At 54.9% G+C, this 21,291-nt stretch overlaps 1 protein-coding gene and 2 non-coding genes across 5 annotated transcripts; all 3 read left to right on the top strand.

Annotated features, from left to right (window-relative positions):
* Positions 1-1,101: 1,101 nt before the first annotated feature.
* EIF4G1 (eukaryotic translation initiation factor 4 gamma 1) lies at positions 1,102-21,286 on the top strand. 3 transcript variants are annotated; one of them, XM_072640426.1, is made up of 33 exons: positions 1,102-1,228; positions 2,851-2,908; positions 3,068-3,161; positions 3,426-3,512; positions 4,541-4,717; positions 4,866-4,965; positions 5,782-5,894; positions 6,643-6,735; positions 6,887-6,953; positions 7,085-7,957; positions 8,332-8,423; positions 8,509-8,695; positions 8,789-8,922; positions 9,028-9,198; positions 9,300-9,488; positions 9,614-9,811; positions 9,902-10,048; positions 10,778-11,014; positions 11,145-11,249; positions 11,359-11,518; positions 11,775-11,875; positions 12,033-12,135; positions 12,249-12,351; positions 12,446-12,678; positions 12,758-12,876; positions 12,971-13,143; positions 13,283-13,408; positions 13,519-13,600; positions 19,606-19,704; positions 19,840-19,974; positions 20,056-20,137; positions 20,218-20,358; positions 20,688-21,286. In XM_072640426.1, exons 3-33 carry the CDS (start codon positions 3,102-3,104, stop codon positions 20,867-20,869), a joined length of 4,869 nt encoding a protein of 1,622 aa, XP_072496527.1. In that variant the 5' UTR covers positions 1,102-1,228; positions 2,851-2,908; positions 3,068-3,101; the 3' UTR covers positions 20,870-21,286. The 3 variants fall into 3 exon arrangements, with proteins under 3 accessions (XP_072496527.1, XP_072496528.1, XP_072496529.1); XM_072640427.1 differs by lacking the exon at positions 2,851-2,908 and having other exon boundaries at positions 1,127-1,228; XM_072640428.1 differs by lacking the exons at positions 1,102-1,228; positions 2,851-2,908; positions 3,068-3,161; positions 3,426-3,512 and adding an exon at positions 3,832-4,002.
* LOC140530662 (small nucleolar RNA SNORD66) lies at positions 8,155-8,231 on the top strand. The gene has a single exon (XR_011976090.1). It is a non-coding gene; the product is annotated as a small nucleolar RNA SNORD66 (small nucleolar RNA).
* LOC140530663 (small nucleolar RNA SNORD66) lies at positions 11,645-11,702 on the top strand. Its single transcript, XR_011976091.1, has one exon. It is a non-coding gene; the product is annotated as a small nucleolar RNA SNORD66 (small nucleolar RNA).
* Positions 21,287-21,291: the final 5 nt, after the last annotated feature.

Below are 21,291 nucleotides of genomic sequence, written 5' to 3'. Positions count from 1 at the left end.
CACTGTTGGACAGCCTAGCCTTGACTTTCCCTACAGTCCAACTCTACTGACCTCTGCCACCTCCGGGAGAGTAAGCCTCTGGGGTTGGGAATCTGAGGCAAACAGGGCGAGGTCACACAGCTAGTACCTGTCTGTCCTCCTAACGCCAGCCCACCTGGCTGCCCCTGCCCTTCCCTGACCCCTTCTCTTATGCTCCGCTATTATCTGCTCTCCTCGGACCTTAAAAGTTCCCCGCAACTTTCAATCCAAAAGACCTTCAGCAGCCTCCTACGGGCAGCTGGTGGGTACTCGTGGGAGAGGCCCAAATGGCATCACCGTGATACAGCCAAGTTCGGCGCCCCACCGAGGCCCACCAGAACCAATCGTGCGTCCCGCGTTTCCTCGGGGCTGTCTCAGTGCTAGCACGTCGTTGGGCTCGCTGTCCTTCGGAAGGAAAGGGGGTGCGGTCCCCAGGACTCACTGGGCCTCGCGCCTGTTCTTTCGTGTCACTTCCGCTGATAAAATCCCATCAGCTTTGGGTGCTTGGCCACCTGCCGGTGCCAGGGATTTTCGTGGTCAGAAGCCCATTTACCTTCTGCCACGGAGGGGACGGGACAAGGCCCGCTGGGGGGCATCACGCTGGGTGGGCACGGGCTGGGGCAGTTCCTCCAGCTCCTCCGGTCCGCGCTCAGCCCACACGTGGAGATGGGACGCGGACGCGGACACTCCATCCATGCGGCGCTCCCGGACCTCGTGACCTGGGGGCCCTGGGGGAGCCTGCGCCAACCTCCTCCGGCGGAGGGGGCACGACAGCCCGGAGTGGCTCCTGAGGGCAGGGTCTGGTCCGCGGCGGCCCCCAGGGGCTCCGAAGGCCCCCCCCGACAGAGGAATGCGGTTGAGCCAGAGTGGAACTTCTGGCCTCCCGGCGGGCTCCACGTGATCGACGAGGGCCCCCGCGGCTGGGGGCGGGGAAGACTCTGCGTAGCGGCAGCGGGGGGACGCCGGCGTGACGGCGATGACGACACACGCCGCAGGCGGGCCACCTCCCAGCCCCGGCCGGTGCCACCCAGCCCCCTGCGCCGCGGCAGTCACGTGGCAGGCCGGGCCGCGCCTGCGCCTGCGCCTGCGCCTGCGCCTCGGGGAAGAGGCGGCGGCGGAGCCGGAGCGGTGTGCGGGAGCCGGAAATGGTCGTGGACGGCGCCTGTGCGGCTGCGTGGGGCTCGGCCGCGCGGACTGAAGGAGACTGAAGGTAACGGCGCCATGTCCGGGCCCGAGCCGGGCCCCCTCCCCCCGGCATCCGCCGCCATCCGGCCCGGGGCCGCCCGCTCGGCCCCGCTGCCGCCGGGCCCAGCGCGGCCCGGCCCCGCCCCGCCGCCCGCCCTCCCTCCGGGCCGGCCGGTCCCGGCCTCGCGCTCAGCCCAACTCGGCCCGCCGCCCGCCCGGCCCCCTGCCAGCCCACGTGTGCCGGCCGCCGGCCGGGTCGAGCGCGGGGCCGGGCCGGGGGCCGGGGCCGAGCCTGCGGAGCGCGGGGTCGGGGTCGGGGCCAGGGCCGGGGCCGAGCGGGCGGCGGGGCGGGAAGTGACACGTTGTTCTCTGGCGCCGCCGCCTCGGGAGGGAGGAGCCCGGGCCGGCCCCAGGCCCAGGCCCAGGCCCAGGCCTAGGCCTTGCTCGACCCCGGCCCGGCTGGTCGACCCGCTCCCTTCTCCGCTCCCCTCCTCTGCCTCTCCCGGGTGCGGGCCCGGCCGCCCCCTCCTCCAGCCTGTGCTCGACCAGAGGAAGCCCAGCACCTACTGTGTGCGGGCCGCGCGCCCCCCCGGCAAGCGTTGCCTGTTCTGCACCTACTGTGTGCGGGCATTGGGGTCCCCCCTCCGTGTTCTTGGCTCTGTGAGATCAAGCACTGCCTGCTCAGCCTCCCTGTGTGCCAGGCACTAAGGCCCCTTCTTTCCTCTTGTTCTGTAAAGAAATCTTTGCTGTTCAGCACCTACTGCGTGCCAGGCGTTGGGCCCTAGCCTCTCTTCTTTACTCTGTAAGATCAAGCACCGCGTGCCAGGCATTTGGGGACCCTCTTCCCCTCCCTCCTGTCTGCTCTGTAAGAAGCCTTCTTATCTGTCACTGCTGTGTGCCAGGCCATGCAGCCCCATTTCTCTGCTGGCCTCTGCTCCGTAAGAGCAAGTCTTTTCCTGTTTAGCACCTACTGTGTGCCAGGCACTGGGGTCCTCCCCTGTGTTCTCTGCTATGTAAGATCAAGCACTGCTTTTTTGGTCCCTAAAGTATGCTGGGCGTTCACCCCCTCCCTTTGTAAGAGCAGGAATTTCCTATTTAGCCCCTACTGTGTGCCAGCCACTGCCACTGTGCCTGACCTCTCTCTCCTTTTCCCTATCCCCCCAGTCTCTTTGCTCTTCCCCTTTTCCTAGGACTAGTATGTCCTCAGGGCTTCTCTCAGGAACCCCAGGCAGGCCTCCTGACCTTCCCTTCAAACTCTCTCCCTCTCTTCTCCATTGTAGGAACCAGTGTCAGTTCTGGTTCTGGACCTCTTCCTGATAAACCCCCCCCCACCACCACCACCACCTCTTTTGAACTCCTGTGTCCAGGACACCCACCCACCCACTGAATTCAGACCCTCACTTTGGCCCAGCTGGGCCCCAGCTGGCTTCCCCGAGGCTTCCTCTGGCACTTTGTCCTTCACGTGCTTTCTTAGGCAAAAATCATTTATCTTCTGGTGTGTCTCTTACCATCCCCTGGAGGGGGGGGGGGGGGGGTTCCTTCCTTTTTTGTTCTTGGAGCATGGTGCCAGGGAGACCTTGAATTTCTGGTCCGGTTGGTCTTAGGCTTCTGGAGCCAGGTTGATTCCCCCTCCCCTTCTAATCCTAGGCCCCTCGGATGCCCAGAGCCTGTAGGCCACAGCGTGGATTTGTTGTTTCCCGAGGGGGTGAGTGAGGGGCAGTTGGGGCTGGGCTCAGATTCCTGTCTGTGGTCTGGAAACCTGCAAAGGTGGGAGACCCTAGCTTTAATTATTAGGGACTGAGCTTCAAGGCCTTAGATCCCCTCCCTGGTGCCTCTTTGAACACACGCCCCCCTCTCTTCACAGGTGCTGGGGGGACCCTGATGTGGCACCAAATGAAATGAACAAAGCTCCACAGCCCACAGGCCCCCCACCTGCCCCATCCCCTGGACTCCCCCAGGTAATGGGGGACTGTAGAGAAAGGCTGGGCCCAGAACTGAGCTGGGGGGGAGAACAAGTTCCAGTTGGATTCCCCAGCCCCTAGATGGGAGGCAAAGTGGGAGTCTTGGTGGGGGGGCCCATGGCCTCCTGGTTCTGGGGGAACTGAACTTGCCAGCCCCAGCTCTGTTAGCTGTCTTGTCTTGAGCCACTTTGTTCTCCCCCCAGTGGTTTCCATTCCCCCTTAGTTTCTCTTCTTGCTGAATTCTGGTCTCCCCCTCTATAGCCGGCATTTCCCCCGGGGCAGACGGCACCGGTGGTGTTTAACCCGCCACCAGCGACCCAAATGAACACGCCTTCTCAGCCCCGCCAGGTGAGGGTCTGTGGGGAGGCAGCTGGGACTTGGGGGGCTGGGGAAGGACCAGGAGAGTTGAGTGGTCAGGGCCTGGCTCCTCGCACCTGCCTCTGATCTCTTCCAATCCTTGTTCTCCTGTGTCCCCTTATTCTTTTTCAGTGCATTATTTGATAATGAGTGCCCACAGGAGACACGCCTAGGTTATGGGGGTACCCCTAACGGGGAGCCCCACAGAGCTGGGAGCAGTGCACCTGGGGTGGCCCTAATGGAGCTTACATCTTTTCTGTCTCCTCTCTTCTCCTGGTGGTCGCAGTAGCTCTGGTCATTGTCCCTTGTGGCCACTCTAGCCCATGGGGGAGAGGAGCCCCATTTTTTCTCCCCTGCTTCCTTCCTCCTAAGAAGGGATGCTTCTTTCCCTATTCTCCTCACTCCATCCCTGGCCACCTGGGGGATAATTCTCTTCTTTCCTGTCCCCATGTGCTCTCAGGGAGGATTCAGGTCTCTGCAGGTAATGCCTCTTGCCTGATCCTGGACCATAGCCTGGTCTCCCAGTCACGGGCGGGGCAGCAGGGACAGGGTCCTGGGGGATGATGGGGAGATAGCCTCCTGTCCACCCAAGATGGAGCCCTAGGGTGGCAGGGGGGCTGCTGTAGTGCATGTTGAGAGGGCTTAGCTTTACCGAGCCTCTGGTCGTGGGAAGGGAAAGAGCCCTGCATGTGAAAAGCCACCTCCCTAGTGTCTGGGGGGTGGGGCAGGGAGGCAGAGCAGTGCATGCTGGTCTATTTGTTGCCTGGAAGGGTCAGGGAAGGCAGGGCTGCTTTTGTATGAGAGGGGTCCTTTTTATGCTACCATATGGAGTGCATGGTTCTCTGGGAGTAAGAGTGTGCTGGAGAGAGCCTGGAGGTGAGGGGAAAGGCCAGATGAGCGAGTCGTTGGCCCTGGGGGCTGGTTAGTGGAGCCCACCTATCCGCAGCAGCCCATCTTGTTTTGAGATTGGAGGCCTGGCTGTAACATTGTGTGTTCCTTTTCCTTCCTCACCCTCCCAGCATTTCTATCCAAGCCGGGCTCAGCCCCCAAGTAGTGCAGCCTCCCGAGTGCAGAGTGCAGCCCCCGCCAGGCCTGGCCCAGCTGCCCACGTCTACCCTGCAGGTTCCCAAGTGATGATGATCCCCTCCCAGATCTCCTACCCAGCCTCCCAAGGCGCCTACTACATCCCTGGACAGGTGAGGCAGGGATGTCCTATGCCTGGAAGTGGGACCTGAGACACTTGGCTAATCTTGAGCTCCCCGGTTTTCTCCCTGGTCCCTCTTTTTCAGATTTCTAGGCTAAGGCCAGTTGCTCATTGCCAATTCCTCCCCCCTCCCTCCCCAGGGCCGTTCTACATATGTTGTCCCGACCCAGCAGTATCCAGTGCAACCAGGAGCCCCTGGCTTCTATCCTGGAGCAAGCCCCACTGAATTTGGGACCTACGGTAAGCAAGCAGGGGGAAAGGGGCAGGATTTGCCTGTGAGCCTCAGAGGATATTTCCTAGATTGTGAAAACAAGCTCTGGCCTCTGGTGTTGGTATCAAAGAGATATGGGATTCATAATCGGTGTTTAATGTTTAACAAATAGTGGGGGGTGGGATGGAGTAGACTTTATCCTACTGCCAAGAGATTTGGAGGATTCTCCAGGGCAAGGAGCTGCCAGCCAGTGTCCTAGGGCCTACCAGAAGTTGGGAGGTCCACGTGCAGAGGAGTTTGGGAGCTCAGGTGGTAGATGGACGGTCCTCTGTCCCTGCCAGTGTAGTGTGGCTAAGCTGCCACTTTCTGTTCTCTGTCTACAGTGTCCAAACCTCTGCCACAGAGCCTTAAAACCAGGTGAAATAGGGGGTCGTGAGAGTTAGGTGGGATCTCTCTGGTCTTCTAGCACACATCCTTATTCCCTGAGTAGGAAAAAGTAAAGGGCATCACACATAGGAGTCCTTTGTTGATATTCTTAGACTGACCTAAGGTTAGGGCCTGCATCATGGGGGTGTGTGTGGGGGGGTGCCTTCCAACGAGAGGTGTGTGTCAGGAATTCTTGTAAACGCAGCTCAGACTGGTTCCCCGGCTTCTGTAGACGCCGAGTTCCCTGGGGGTGGGGGGCGGAGCAAGGGCAGAGGCCCCAGCTCCCCTCCCCTCCCCTTGTGTGGAGAAAACTAGGTTCTAGGGGCCCAAGGGGTGCACAAGCCAGTGTCCGTACATGGTTGGGTCCTGACGTTGTTATCCTCATCCTCCCCACCCCTATCTGGCCCCCCTCTGCAAAGCTGGTGCCTACTACCCAGCCCAGGGTGTGCAGCAGTTTCCACCTGGAGTGGCCCCCGCCCCAGTCATGATGAACCAGCCACCCCAGATTGCTCCCAAAAGGGAACGGAAGACGGTGAGCCACAGCACGGAGGGAGAATTGGGGATCTGGGAAGAAAGAGGCCAGGTCAGGTGGGCGCTAGGGCCCTGTGGGTCAGAGCAGGGGGATTCTGGGAGAAGGGTTCCAGCCAGGTGGGAGGGGGCAAGGGAGAGGGGCCTTTGGATTTCGGAAGCTTGGTAATGAATGTTCAGCTTTGAGGAGGAGGAGCCTGAGGGGCATGGGGGAGACTGGAGGAGTCTGAGTTCTTGGGGGTTCAGTGTTGGGTTTTTTTTCTTGGGAATGATTTGTCCTGTGATGTGTGCCCCCACCCCCACCCCCCATGTCCTGGAAGCTCTCGCTAGCCTCCGCCTCTGCTCAGTCCTCCAGCCCTGGGCGTGGTGCCCAGAATGGGGTGCCAGGGCTGGGGAAGCCGCTGAGTCACTGTGGCTCCACCCCTTGGAGCCTGGGCCCTGCCCAGAGATCAGGCAATCCTTGGCCAGAATTGGGCTGTTTGAGGGCTGGATCTGAGTCCCCGAGGTGGGAGGAGGGAGTGTGCTATTGGCTTGGAGCATTGGGGGGGCAGTAGTGAGGGAAGGCATTGTGATGTACTGGGTACTCTGTGAGGTCGAGGGGCTCCTGGGGGCAGGGTGCTTGGATCAGCAGGGGAATTCAGGGGGGTCCTGCTATCCCCCTACCTGTTTCCTAGTGGGGGAGGGGTGGAGTGGGGGCAGGGAGGAGAAGTGGGCTCCCCCTGCTCCCCACTCAGCTTACACCCTTTTCCCAGATTCGGATCCGAGATCCCAACCAGGGAGGGAAGGATATCACAGAGGAGATCATGTCTGGGGCCCGGACCTCCTCCACCCCCACTCCTCCCCAGGTACTGAGGGGTGGCGTGACCCCACTCCCCATGGTGATGTCCTCCCAGCTCCCAGCCTGAGGGAAAAGGTTCTAACTTTTCTCCAGGGTCAGTGACCCTGTGGAGGGGGAAGGCCCTCAGGACCAGCAGGCTGACCTTTCGCTTCCCACAGACAGGAGGAGGTCTGGAGCCTCAGGCTAACGGGGAGACCCCCCAGGTTGCTGTCATCATCCGCCCAGGTAAGTGGCTTTGTCCAGCTGTGATAGGGTAGAAGGTGGTGATTTATTGTGAAGGGGAGAACAGTTTGGGAACCAGCCGCCATGGGATAGTGGGGACAGATGCGAGCAGTCATTCTCTGCTCTCTTTACAGATGACCGGCCTCAGGGAGTGACCGTTGGGGGCAGGCCAGGGGCTGCCCCAGAGCACAGCCCCTCCGAATCTCCATCGCAGCCATCTTCTCCTTCCCCGGCCCCGTCGCCACCACCTCCAGTTTTACAGCCAGGGCCTGAGCCAGGCCTCTCAGGCCTCCCCATTACCGAGGACACGATGACAACCACAGTGGTCATGCAGATGACTGTGGAGGAGCCCCCCACCACCACCCATGAAGCCCCAGAGCTGTCCTGCCCTGCCCTCGCTCTCCAGCAGCCCTGTGCCTCCCCTGGACCCTCCCCAGAGGCAGAAGTGACTAGTCCTCCACCAGTCCCCGAGCCTGCCACTGCCCAGGCTCCCAGCCTCCAACAGCCTCCGGACACCAAGCTTTCTCCTGAGCCCAACGGTGTGGCCCCCGCGGAGGAGCCCGAGGCCCAGCCAGAGGTGGGCCAGGCTGAAGCGGTTCCTGTGCCGCCACCCCCCCCAGCCTGTCCCCAGGAATTCACAGTTGAGGCCCCTACGGCCCAGCCTGAGGAGCTGCCCAACGGGGCCCCCTCTCCCCCTGCCATGGACCTGAGCCCTATTGCTGAGCCTGAGGAGCCGGCTGAGGAGGTGGTGGTGGCGGTGGCGGTGGCGGCGGCGGCAGCGGTGGTGGCGCCAGTATCAGCGCCGGCACTCCCCACCCTCCCTGCCGACCTTCCCGGGCCACCTGCTGCACCTCCTGCCCAGGAGGAAGAGCTAGAGAATGAGGAGGAGGAGGAGGACGAGGAAGGGGAGACTGAAGGGGAGAAGGGAGGAGAGGAATCGTTGCCCCCTGAGACCACCCCCACCCCAGCCCCCCTTCCCCAGAGCCTTGACGAGACAGCCACCCAAGGTGAGGGGTAGAGGGGTGGGATAGCTGGTCGCTGAAGCCCCCGGGGCTCTCCTTAGCTTGTTCTATATGGAAGGCACCCTGGGTGGTGCATCCGGGGAGGGGAGGGGGCCCCACAGATGCCCCGAGGTGAGGAAGAGGGAGAGCCTGTGGCTCAGAGGGGAGAGGTGGGCCTCGCCTAACAGGTGGGCATCTTGTTTCTTCACTGATGAGGTCCTGTTTGTGCCATTGTGTCTGGGCCACTGAAGCCTTGTGATGGAGCTGAGGATCTGAGGAGAAACTAGGACTGAGGCATTTTAACTGGCCCAGGGAGACTGGGCTGTTGATGGAGGAGGGGGGAGCATATTAAAGTATTCTGGCCTTTGGTCCCCCTTTAGTGGTGGCAATATCTGTGCCAAAGAAGAGAAGGAGAATCAAGGAACTGAACAAGAAGGAGACCGTGGGTGATCTGTTGGATGCCTTCAAGGAGGTGAGCGGTGAGGGGGCAGCCACCAGGGGGTTGATGTGGAGACAGGGTGCAGTCAGCCCTACAGTCCAGGGTCCTGTGCCCACAGGGGAATGAATGTGTGCCAGAGTCAGAAAGTCAGTCCCCTACGCGGGGTGCACCGACCCCTGAGCCTGAGGGTGACCCACGGAGCCCCAGGCCCGAGGAGGCTGATGAAACTTGGGAGGAAAAGGAAGACAAGATTGATGATGCTGAGAACATCCAGCCTGGGGACCAGAAGTACCAGTACAAGTCAGGTGAGCTTAGGGGCAGGAGCAGTGGGGTTCAGGCTGCCAGGGCAGGGGGAGACATGGGGCCGTTTAGAACTCCTTGCTCCTCTGTGTTCTCAGATCAGTGGAAGCCTTTAAATCCTGAAGAGAAGAAGCGCTATGACCGGGAGTTCCTGCTTGGATTCCAGTTTATTTTTGCCAGTATGCAAAAGCCAGAGGGCCTGCCTCACATCAGTGATGTGGTGCTGGACAAGGTGGGTGTGGCCAGGAGGGTGGGCACTGGCTAACTTGGAGGAGTTCTGCCCCAGGTGCCCAAGGGGCCCCTGTCCTGCCAGTGAAAGCTCCCTCTCTGTGCACAGGCAAACAAGACACCTCTGCGGCCACTCGACCCCACCCGGCTGACCATCATGAACTCTGGCCCTGACTTCACCCCATCTTTTGCCAACCTGGGTCGGCCCAATCTCAGCAATCGAGGCCCCCCAAGAGGGGGGCCTGGTGGGGGACCAGGCAGTGAGCTACCCCGGGGACCGGTGAGTGAGAATGCTGGTCCCACGTAGCAGTGGGTGGATTGGGGAAATCAAGGCTTCTGCCATGGTCTCGCTTGGCCTTTCTCACCTGGCTCCCCTCTTAGCCGACTGGCCTTGGCCCCCGGCGCTCCCAGCAGGGCCTTCGGAAGGAGCCGCGGAAGATCATTGCCACAGTGTTGCTCAGTGAGGATGTGAAGCTTAATAAAGCCGAGAAGGCCTGGAAGCCCAGTAGCAAGCGGGGACCTACGGAAAAGGACCGTGGAGAAGAGGATGCCGATGGCAGCAAAACCCAGGTGCCTGCAGTAGGGTTGGGGTGGGATGTAGCTGAGGGAGGGGGTACAGCCCTCCTCAGCCCTGACCTCCAGGACTTGTCTTTGTCTGGGGAGTCTCACTCTGTGCTCTGTCCCCCGCTTTGCAGGACCTATTCCGAAGGGTGCGATCCATTCTGAACAAACTGACGCCCCAGATGTTCCAGCAGCTGATGAAGCAGGTGCAGCAGCTGGCCATTGACACGGAGGAGCGCCTCAAAGGGGTCATTGACCTCATCTTTGAGAAGGCCATCTCGGAGCCCAACTTCTCGGTGGCCTATGCCAACATGTGCCGCTGCCTCATGGGGGTCAGTGCTGTTCCTTAAGGTCCCCTGCCCACCATCCTGCCCCAGGAGCCATCCTGCCCCTTCCTAACACCTCTTTCCTCTCCCCCATAGCTGAAGGTGCCCACTACTGACAAGCCCACGGTCACAGTCAATTTCCGGAAACTGCTGCTAAATAGGTGCCAGAAGGAATTTGAGAAAGACAAGGACGACGATGAAGTATTTGAGAAAAAGCAGAAGGAGATGGATGAGGCTGCAACGGTGAGGGCAGACTGGGCTCTCCTGTCTATCGCTCCTCAGGCCGGGGGGATGGGGCAAGAAGGGAAGGCACCCTGGACCCTGTCCACCAGGCCCTGTGCTTCTCCTTTGGGAGCACCCTCAGGACCACCCCTGATGCCCACCTGCTGGTAGCACAGCACTTGATTCCTCCATCCTCTTTGTTACTCCAGAGTGTTGGGTGGTTCCCATTGCCTCCCAAAGAAAGTCCAGACTTGGCTCAGCATCTGGGACTTTCCACAACTGGGCTCTGAGCTATTTTCCACCATTATCTCACATTCTTTCCCTTCATCTATTCAGGGCTTCAGCCCAAGGGTATATTTAATGTGCCCCACACACTCTGGCCTTGTTCATCACTTCATTCCCTCTGGAAGCTGTCCATTGTGCTAGGTGGTCCTTCTCTGTATTTTTCTCTCCTTTGGCTACTCATTTCACTCTTCCCTTTTAGAGAACTGGGTTTGTCTCATTGATTTGTTTATTTCAGACAGACCTGCATGACTTGGCAGTAGGTAGGGGCCCAAATTAAAATAGACTAACCTTCTTCAGCCCTCAGACAGGTTAGACTAGAGAGAGCCAGGTGATGGTTGGTTGCCACAGGTCACGTGACAGCTGCATGAAATCCTTTGGCGAGGGCCAAATGTTGTTTGAGCCTGATTTGTGGGAAGGGGTGAGGCTTTTCGTCCCCCCAGCTGACTCTACCTCTGCCCCTCCCAGGCAGAGGAACGGGGCCGCCTAAAAGAGGAGCTAGAGGAGGCGCGAGATGTGGCCCGCCGTCGCTCCCTGGGCAACATCAAGTTCATCGGGGAGCTATTTAAACTGAAGATGCTGACAGAGGCCATCATGCACGATTGTGTGGTCAAGTTATTGAAGAACCATGACGAGGAGTCCCTGGAGTGTCTCTGCCGGCTGCTCACCACCATTGGCAAAGACTTGGACTTTGAGAAGGCCAAGGTAGCGCCCCCTTCCCGGTGGATGATGGGGGTAGGGGCCAGGCCAGGGCACAGGCCATCTCCTCTGATGGTGAGGTTCCAGGGAGAGGCCCGTGCCTGCCCCCTCAGGGTTCTGCCTTCCATTCTTCTAGCCCCGCATGGATCAGTATTTCAACCAAATGGAGAAGATCATCAAGGAAAAGAAGACTTCGTCGAGAATCCGGTTTATGTTGCAAGATGTGTTAGATCTCCGAAGAGTAAGAGTTCCCCAGGCTGCACCTCTTGCCCTGTGCCCATTTCCCCTCATGACCATGTACCTGTTCTGCTCCTCCTTGCCCTGAGTTGTCCTTTGCTTCATCCTTGCAGAGCAACTGGGTGCCCCGCCGGGGAGACCAGGGCCCCAAGACCATCGACCAGATTCACAAGGAGGCTGAGATGGAGGAACATCGAGAGCATATCAAAGTCCAGCAGCTCATGGCCAAGGGCGGGGACAAGCGTCGGGGCCCTCCAGGACCTCCGCCAGGCAGTGAGTCCATGAGAGGGAGACGCCAGGCTCGTTTGGTCTGTGGGCTTGGAGGGAAGAGATGCAGAAAGGGAGCACTGTCCCTGACCCTCTGTCAGAGGGACTGCTTAGGACTGGCAGGGGAGGACTCTTCAGTGATGATCTCTGGGCCACGGAGACCCTGTGATGGAGCTGAGGTTCTGAGGAGAGTTAGGGCTGCGGGGGGTGCTCACGAACCTGGGTGGGGTCTGAGGGTGAGTGCTGATCCCCCTCTTTCTAGGCCGAGGGGGTTTGATTGTGGATGATGGCGGCTGGAATACCGTTCCTATTAGCAAAGGCAGCAGACCCATTGATACCTCCCGACTCACCAAGATCACTAAGGTAGGAAGCCAGAGAAGAAAGAGAAGGGGGAAGGGAAGCTGGTCTTTTTACCTCATGACTTTAGACCCATTTACTTGGAAATGTTTGAATGGGTCTGGGTCTCAGAACAGGGACTAGAGCACCTTGTGATTCTGTTCTCCTGTTTGGAACCTCTTAGCCTGGATCTATTGACTCCAACAACCAACTCTTTGCTCCTGGGGGCCGCCTGAGCTGGGGCAAGGGCAGCAGTGGGGGCATGGGAGCCAAACCTTCAGACTCAGGTAGGAGCAGAGGGCTGGGACAAGGGTGGGGTGGCAGCCAAGTGCCCTTAGAAATGGCGAGTCCTGGGACTAGAAAGGAGGGGCTTTGCATTTCTGGGTTCTTGTCTCCACAGCCTCTGAGACAGCTCGGCCATCAACCAGCACCTTAAACCGTTTCTCAGCCCTCCAACAGGCAGCCCCCACAGAGAGCACTGACACGCGGCGTGTGGTACAAAGGTGAGTCTTTGGATGCCACCTGGCTTGCCCTGTTCCTCCCTGGCCACAGGTGGGGCCAGGTTTTGTTCGGAGGCTCAGCTGGCTCTTCTCACAGGAGCAGTCTGAGCCGGGAACGCGGTGAGAAAGCTGGGGATCGCGGAGATCGCCTGGAGCGTAGTGAGCGGGGAGGGGAGCGTGGTGACCGCCTGGACCGAGCTCGGGCGCAGATCCCTAAGCGGAGCTTCAGCAAGGAAGTGGAGGAGCGCAGCCGTGAGCGATCTCTCCAACCAGAGGGTCTACGCAAGGCGGCCAGCCTGACCGAGGAGCGGGACCGCAGTCGGGACGCCGGTAAGGCAGGGGCCAAGAAGGGGGATGCCCAGGTCGAAGTGGGGGCTCCTCCAAACTCCCTCTTGTTCCCTCTCTGCAGTGAAACGGGAGGGAGCTGCTGCCCCCACGGCCCCCACCAAGGCCGCACTGTCTGAGGAAGAACTAGAAAAGAAGTCAAAAGCCATCATTGAGGAGTTCCTGCATCTCAATGACATGAAGGTGAGGTGTGACTGTGCAGGGGTGCCCCCAGGAGGAAGGCAGTGGCACTGCCAGGGACCCCAGGCCCAGCTGACTCCCCCTTTCCTGCCTTTAGGAAGCGGTACAGTGTGTGCAGGAACTTGCCTCTCCGTCACTGCTTTTCATTTTTGTTCGGAACGGCATTGAGTCGACCCTGGAGCGCAGCACCATTGCCCGGGAGCACATGGGCCAGTTGTTGCACGAGCTTCTCTGTGCTGGTCACCTCACTACCATCCAATATTACCAAGGGTAAGCCAGCCCTTGGGTCTTCCCTCTGCCATCTCCACATAGCCTCGGGCAAAAGAAAGGCCCTCAGAACAAGGTCTGCTGGGGGCAGGGTTGTTCCCTTGTGTGGAGCCCCTAGGGTCTTCACCTCAGGTCTTTGCAGGCTTCATGAGATTCTGGAAGTGGCTGAAGACATGGAGATCGACATCCCCCATGTGTGGCTATACTTGGCAGAACTGGTGACGCCCATCCTTCGGGAAGGTGGGGTACCCATGGGGGAGTTTTTCAGGTAATTATCTTTTGTGTTCTTCAGCTCCCCAGGGTAGTGAGCCAGACTTAGGTCTGTCTTTTGGTGAGGTGGTGAAGTGTCCCAAGGTCTGGCTTTCTCTGTCCCCACAGGGAAGTATCGAAGCCACTGAAACCCCTAGGCAAAGCTTCTCCCCTGCTGCTGGAGATCCTGGGGCTCTTGTGCAAAAGTGTGGTGAGTAGAGAGCGCTGAGGCCAGGGCCACAGACAGACCTTTGGGGCCCTGCTGGAAAGGCTTCCAGTGACAGCACTGGGGCAGGAGCTCCATGTCCAAGTGTGGGTCTCTGGCTTTGGACTAACTCCCCTCACTTCATGTGGGGGCACATTGCCATCTCTCTCCTGCCATACTCTGGAGCACACTGTAGGCCAGAAGTTGGAGAGGCTTTCAGTCCAGGAGGACAGGGGTGGTCTGATGGGCTCCTGGATCTTCCTCTTCTTACCCATCCATATTCATCCCCTCGGGCAAGGCACTTTATCTCTGGGTGTCACTGTTCCCATCTTTATAGTAAGATGAGGCATTAAGAAAGGTGCCCAAATCCATGGTCAGCACTTAGGGGCAACAGTCAGTAGGATGACTTGACAGACTCACCAGAGGGAAGACATCCTGAGAGGAGGAGGGACAGGAAGTTCTCTTGGTGGGTCTCTTCCCGGTTGACTGTTCAGTCTCCACCATCCCCCTCCCTGGAGGCATAACCCCACTTGTCCTGGGTCCTGGCCCCTAAGGGCTCAGTTATCATCTCTCTGCAGATGACTTAACCAGTCTGTAACCATCTCTGTGGCTCTTCTGAGCTCCATCTGCCTAGTGGATGCTTAAAATGGTGTGTTCTGTTGGCATTTCTGATTCAGTATGTCCAAAAACAAGAGCTCAGTACATTTCCCCCCACAGCCTCTTTTCTTTCTGAATATGCCTCTGTCTGTCAAGGACACTCCCATTTTCTGCAGCTTCAGAACCATTCTCCCTCTCTTGAGCTCACCCCGTCGCCCATCCATCCTTTAGAAAACTTGCAGTGAATTTTCCCAAATTGAGAGTCTAACTATGTCATTTCCCTACTCAGCAAACTCCAGGAACTCCCTCGGGTAAAATGGAAAGTCCCATGACTTTTTAAAGCCCTTCACAGCTTGGCCCCACCTTGGCACCTTTCTAGTCTGGCCACGTTGATCTTGGTGTTGTGCTGACACAACATTCCATCTCCTATCTCACCACATTTATAAAGACTTCAGTTCCAAATTCTATCCTTCTCTCCCTGATGTGCTAGGCATCTATTATAGATTATATATGTGCAATCGTGTAAACCATTTCCATATTAGTCATTTTGTATGCTTTAATCTGAGTTCAAACAATATCAGTTCTTTGGAGGTGAATAACATCCTTTGGGATTGTCTTAGATCCTTGTATTGCTGAGGATAGCTAAATCATTCGCAGTTGTTCATTGTACAGTATTGCTGTTACTGTGTACAACCTTCTTCTGATTTTGCTCACTTCACTTTGCATTAATTCGTGTAAGTCTTTCCAGGTTTTTCTGAAATCATCCTGCTGGTCATTTCTTACAGCACAACAATATTCTGTCATGTTCATATCCCATAACTTGTTCAGCCAATCCCCAGTTTATGGGCATCTCCTCAATATCCAATTCTTTGCTACCACAAAAAGAACATCTATAAGTATTTTTGTACTTATGGGTCCTTTTCCTTTTTCAAAGAGAGACAGCCCAAGCAGTGATATTATTGTGTGAGAGTATACACAGTTTTCAGCCCTTTGGGCATAGTTCCAAGTTATTTTCCAGAATGGTTGGATCAATTCTTAACTCCACCAGCATTAGTGTCCCAGTTTTCTCACATCTCCAACATTTATTACTTTCCTTTTTTGTCATATTAGCCTATCTCATAGGTGTGATGTGGTACCTCAGAGTTGTTTTATTTTGCATTTCTCTAATCAGTAGTGATCTAGAGCAATTTTTTTATATGACTGTAGGTAGCTTTGAGTTCTTCCTCTGAAACTGACCATTTATCAATTGGGGAATAATTTATATTCTTATAAATTTGACTCAGTTCTGTATATATTTAAGGAAAGAGGTCTTTGTGAGAGGTACTTGCTACAAAATTTTTTCCCCCCAGTTTTCTCCTTTCCTTCTAATTTTGCTTTCATTGGTTTTGTTTGTGCAAAACCTTTTTAATTTTTGGTAATCAAACTTATTTTACATTTTGTAATGCTCTATCTTTTTTTGGTCCCAAATTCTTCCCTTCTCTATAGATCTGACAGGTAAACTATTGCATTCTCCCCTAATCTGATGAAGCATTTTCTTGATTCTCCTGAAGTGGCTTTTAGAGCTGCACATCCTGAACTGTCTCATGTTTTGTCTGGATTCTCTGCTTAGCAACCTATGTCTGTGCTCTCTTCCCCAGTTGTGACTGGGGGCGTGATATCTCTAGTATTTGTTACATAGTGAGTGCTTACTACATGCTTCTTAATTGATCGGTTGAGGAGGCCATCGCAGCTGTGGGCAAAGAAAAAGAGTGATGAGTCGATGAGCTGGCTATCTGACCAGTGGGAAGCTGGGATTTGGTGGGGCTTTCAACAAGTCTGCCACCAGAAGAGTGATGGGCACTGGTAGGTAGCATATGTCCCCATGAATCTTCCCTTTGTTCCAGTAAAGCACACTCAGTCCTCTCTGTTAGCACCAGTAGCGTCCAGTGTCCTTGAGACCTGTGCACTAAGAATTTATTAAGGATGAGTTCCAGGGGTACAAAGAACATGGAAACCAGCCCCTGCCCTAAAGCATCTTATGTGCTGATGAGTCTGCTGATAACGTAAGACAGCCCTGCTGTGGGAATTTAGCAGGGACAGTGAGTGACAGTAGTAGCATGCATTTTAACCCCCTCTGAGGTTTGGGATCACTGGGAGACATCTCACAGATGAGGAAATGGGCTGAGAGAGATGGTGACTTGGCCAGGACCACATTGCTAAGTCACGTCTGAGGTAGGACCCAAGGCCAGCTCACTGTCAGCCAGCTAGCTGGTGAAGGAGATCGATGGGAGCCTGATGCCATAATGAGAGTCTGGGGACGAATACAATCCAGCTTGTTCCATACTGATGTGATGTTGGTAGCTGTGAGGGTGGATGGATTGGGGGGGGGGCGGTGCTGATAGCGGGGAGGCCAATCAGGAGACTGGTCATAGTCCAGGCAAGTGGCAAGGAGGCTGATGGCCACGTGACTGCAGAATGTGTTGGAGAGAGTCAGGATGTTGGGAGCCAAAGGCTGTGGATGGGGGTTAGGGGGTGGGCAGGCCAGAGACTCTGAGAGGGCAGTGTTAGTACTTAGGAATCAGCTTCTTCTGTGCTGTCCTCTTCCCAGCAGCATCTGGGCCCAGGCCTGTACTCTCCCTGGCTTCTGTCCGTGGTAGTCCATGACTGACTGAGAACTAGCAGCAGGAAGAGGTTCTTGTTGAACCATACACACAGGCATATATGCACACAAACATACGTGTATCCAAACACAGGCCCATGTGCAGACACAGACAGATTTCACAACTGCTCTCATGGAGCTAGCTAAAAAAGCAGCAGCCCTATGTGGTCCAGCACAGTTTCTCATATTGGCCACACCTGAAAACAGGATTGAGTGAGTAAAAGAGACCTTTGTAAGCACTTAGAGGATGTGCTTAGTGACTTACTCCTGCATTTGAAGCCCACGACACTTCTCTCATCAGGAGAGGGGGAGAGCTGTGCTCATCATCGTTCTTTTGGACACATGGTGCTGACCTGACTTCTAAAGACTACGTTTCTCTTTGTGTACATTGTTCTCCTGGCTCTGCTTACTTTGCTCTGTTCCAGTTCAATAAGGTCTTCCTACTTTCCTCCCAAACGGTCCCGTTTCCTCATTTCTTAAGGCACAGTTACATTGAAGGCCTACATTCCGTTCACAGGCCACACTTGGTTGGATCACTCCTCAGCAGGAGGACATCCCCACAGTTTCCTGTTTTGGGGCTGTCACAAAGCTCTTTGTACATCAGTATCCTTTATTCCTCTTTTGATATTTTGATGGGATAGCTGGGACATTGGGTCTGAACGTTTTAGTAACTTTGTGGGCTTGATTCCTTTTTTGGTGAGGTAGTACATTTTCTCATTTTTTTTCCTCAATTACACAAAAACATTTTTCCAGTATTTGTTTTTTAAAATGTTGGAGTTCCAAATTCCCTCCTTGAGATGAGCAGTTTGCTGTAATTTATGTGCAAGCATGTGAAACATTTCCATATTAGCCATGTTGCAAAATAGACCCCAAAACCCAAGAAAAATGAAGTGAAAACAGTATGCTTCGATCTGTATTTATACTCCATCGATTCTTTCTCTGGAGGTGGACAGCATTTTTCACCATAAGTCTTTTGGGATTGTCTTGGATCATTACATTGCTGAGAATAGCTAAGTCATTTACAGTTGAACACTGTACAGTACTGCTCTTACTGTGTACAGTATGGTTCTCATTTCATTATGCATCAGTTCACGTAAATCTTCCCATGTTTTTCTGAAACCATCCCTCCTTTCATTTTTTAGTATTCCATCATACCACAGCGTGTTTAGCCATTTCCTAATTGATGAGCATCCCTTCAATTTCTAATTCTTTGCCACCACAGAAAGGGCTGCTATAAGTATTTTTGTACAAATAGGTCCTTTTCCTTGTTGTTTGATGTCTTTGGGGTTCAGAACTAGTGGTATTGCTGGGTCAGAGGGCGTGAGGTTTAATTGCTTGCTGTTTGGGCATAGCTCTAAGTTACTTTCCAGAATGGTTGGATCAGTTCACCATTCCACCAACAGGGCATTAGTGTCCTTGTTTTCCCACATCCTTTCCAACATTTATGACTTTCCTTTTCTGCCATAGTAACCAATCTGAAAGGTGTGAGGTGTGGTACCTCAGAGTTGTTTTAATTTGTATTTCTGTAATCAGGGATTTAGAGCGTTTTTGTATGACTATATGTAGATAGCTTTGGTTATCTGAAAACTGCTTCATATCCTTTGACCATTTATCAGTTGGATAATGGACTTGTATTCTTACAAATCTGACTCAGTATTTGAGAACTGAGACCTTTATCAGAGATACTGGCTATAAAATTTTTTCTGTGGTTTTGTCCTCTCCTAATCTTCACTTCATTGGTTTTGTTTGTGCAATAACTTTAATTTCATGAGAATAATCCATTTTATATTTTGTAATACTCTTGTGTCTTATTTCGTCCTAAATTCTTCACTTTTCCATACATCTGATAGGTAACCAAATAGTGCTATGGTCCCCTACTTTGCTCATGATATCGCCCTGTATGTGTAAATCATATCCCCATTTTGACCACATATATCTGATGTGTACATACATATGGTGCAAGATGTTGCCTAGTACCTAGTTTCTACCAAATTGCTCTCCTATTTTCCCAGCAATTTTTGTACAAGAAACTTACCCTAAAAGCTGGGATCTTTGCATTAATCAAACACTAATTACCCTGGTCATTTCCTACGGTGTTGAGGGCCTAATTCCAGATTGCTTCCTAGAATGACAGTACCAGCTTCCCCAGCAGTAGAGGGCACCCCTGTTCTCATAGCTCCTCATTTTAAAAATTTCCCTCTTTTCTTGTCTTTGCCAGTCTGAATATCATAGGTGCTTTTTCACTTGCATTTGAGAAGTTATTGGTGATGTAGAGAATTATTTTTGTGTGACTGTTAATAGCTTGGATTTCTTTCTTTGAAAACATACTATTCTTGACCTTAAGGCCATTTATCATTTGGGAAAGGCCTCTGAGCCTTAGTCATTTGTTTCCATTGTGGATGAAACCTTTTATCAGAGAAATTTGTTGCAGACTTTCCTAGTTATCTATTTTCCTTCTAATTGTTTAATCCATTAGGCTCATTTCTTTAAGTTCTCATTAGGTAAAATTGTTCATTTAACTTATGTAATCTTTATGAATTCTTCTCCTAGCCACAGATCTGAAAGCTGAGTTTTTTCTCTGATTTATTATACCTTCTATTGGGTTCATGTATCTATTTGCAACTTCTCTTAGTATGTAGTGTGATGGGGTAGTCTGAAGCCAATAGCTCCCAGACTGGTCTAGTTTTTAGGGAGGGGAGGGGTTGGGCTAGTAGGCTCCCTGAGCCCTCAGGAGAGAAGCACAAGGAGTACTGAAGGGATCTTGTCCTTTTTACAGGGTCACAAAAAGGTCGGGGTGCTGTGGCGTGAGGCTGGGCTCAGTTGGAAGGAATTCCTACCTGAGGACCAGGACATCAGCACCTTTGTCAGTGAACAGGTAGGGGGCAGGACTTCCTTGGATTGCTGTCCTGTTGGTCTTGTATAAAGCTGGCTATGTCTTCACCCTTATCTTGTTTGGTTCCTGCCTGTTCCTCTTCCCCCACCAACCTAACTCTTGAACTCTTGGTCTCAGAAAGTGGAATACACACTGGGAGAGGACTCTGAGCCCCCCAGCCAGCGAGAACTGTCCCCTGAGGAGCTGAGCCAGCAGCTGAAGAAACTGCTTAAGGAGAGCACCAGCAACCAGCGAATTTATGACTGGATAGAGGTGGGAAGAGGGCTGGGGCCAGAGGGGGCAGAGCCCTGAGGCGAAGCGGGCAGCGGGTCATGGCATCCTCCTTCTCTGCAGGCCAACCTGAGCGAGCAGCAGGTGACTTCAGATACATTGGTCCGTGCACTCATGACTGCCGTCTGCTACTCAGCCATCATTTGTAAGGCTTGGGGGACTCTTGAGAGGGGAGGGGCTCAGGGCTGCAGCTGGGCCCAGCTGAGTCACTGTCTTCCTTCCCAGTCGAGATTCCCCTACGGGTGGATGTAGCCGTGCTGAAGGCCCGAGCGAAGCTTCTACAGAAATACGTGAACGATGAACAGAAGGAGCTGCAGGCGCTCTATGCTCTCCAGGCGCTTGTGGTCACTTTGGAGCAGCCAGCCAGTAAGGGGCAGGGGCTGGGCTAGGGCTGGGGTCTAGCAATGAAATCTCTGGTTTGGGACTCATTCCATGAGCATTCTCCAGCTCTGTCCCTCTCCCTCTACTCTTTCTTGTTTCAGTCCTCCTCTCTTCTTCCCTCTGTCTCCCCTTCTGTCAGCTTCCCTCCCTCCTTCCCTTCTCTCGCTGTCCTGGTCTCTTCCCCTTTCTCAGTCTCAGTCTCTAGTGAATCTCGGGTTTCCAACCTCTGTCCCTCCCTGTCTGTAAAGGGAGCATGAGTAATGATGTCTGTCCCTGCCCTCCTCAGAGGCCTTGCCTCCTTTGCCTCCCTGCAGACCTACTACGCATGTTTTTCGATGCGCTCTACGATGAAGACGTGGTCAAAGAGGAGGCCTTCTACAGCTGGGAGAGCAGCAAGGACCCCGCCGAGCAGCTGGGCAAGGGCGTGGCCCTCAAGTCTGTCACTGCCTTCTTCACGTGGCTGCGAGAGGCCGAGGACGAGTCTGACCACAACTGAGGGTGGGGGCCGGCCAGGGGCCACCCAAATGGACGCGCAGACGTACAGACTGCAGGGGGGGCTGCGGCGTTCGCCTGTAGCGCGGTGTGTGTCTGAGCTAATAAAGTGGTGGCTGACGAGGCAGGATGGCTTGGGGCTGCCTGGGCCCCGCCCCCCCCAGGACGATGCCAGGCGCCCCTCCCCCTGGGGGCATAGAGATATATTATATATAAAGTCATAAAAATTGGTGTGGGGGTGGGGTGCCACCGCCTACCCCTGGGGTCCTTTTTTTTATTTTAAGAAAATCACTTTTGGGACGGCCGTCCTCGCTGCTGGGGGCGATCCGCCCCAGCCCCCCGCACCTCCTCTGCTGCTGCCTGGGCAGGGGAAAGGGGGGGGGGCACGGTGCCTGTAATTATTAAACATGAATTCAATTAAGTTCC

Source organism: Notamacropus eugenii, chromosome 2 (genome assembly GCF_028372415.1).
Source record: "Notamacropus eugenii isolate mMacEug1 chromosome 2, mMacEug1.pri_v2, whole genome shotgun sequence".
In the NCBI taxonomy this organism is placed as follows: domain Eukaryota; kingdom Metazoa; phylum Chordata; class Mammalia; order Diprotodontia; family Macropodidae; genus Notamacropus; species Notamacropus eugenii.
The sequence above is the reverse complement of the archived record's forward strand: the minus strand, read 5'-3'. Positions and strand labels throughout refer to the sequence as shown.

Bases quoted from the DNA above. Each gene is read 5' to 3' on its own strand.
- EIF4G1 (XM_072640426.1), top strand. From the start codon at position 3,102: ATGAACAAAGCTCCACAGCCCACAGGCCCCCCACCTGCCCCATCCCCT. The intron at 11,876-12,032 runs GTAGGAAGCCAG...GGAACCTCTTAG, and splicing joins GACTCACCAAGATCACTAAG to CCTGGATCTATTGACTCCAA. The intron at 12,136-12,248 runs GTAGGAGCAGAG...TTGTCTCCACAG, and splicing joins AGCCAAACCTTCAGACTCAG to CCTCTGAGACAGCTCGGCCA.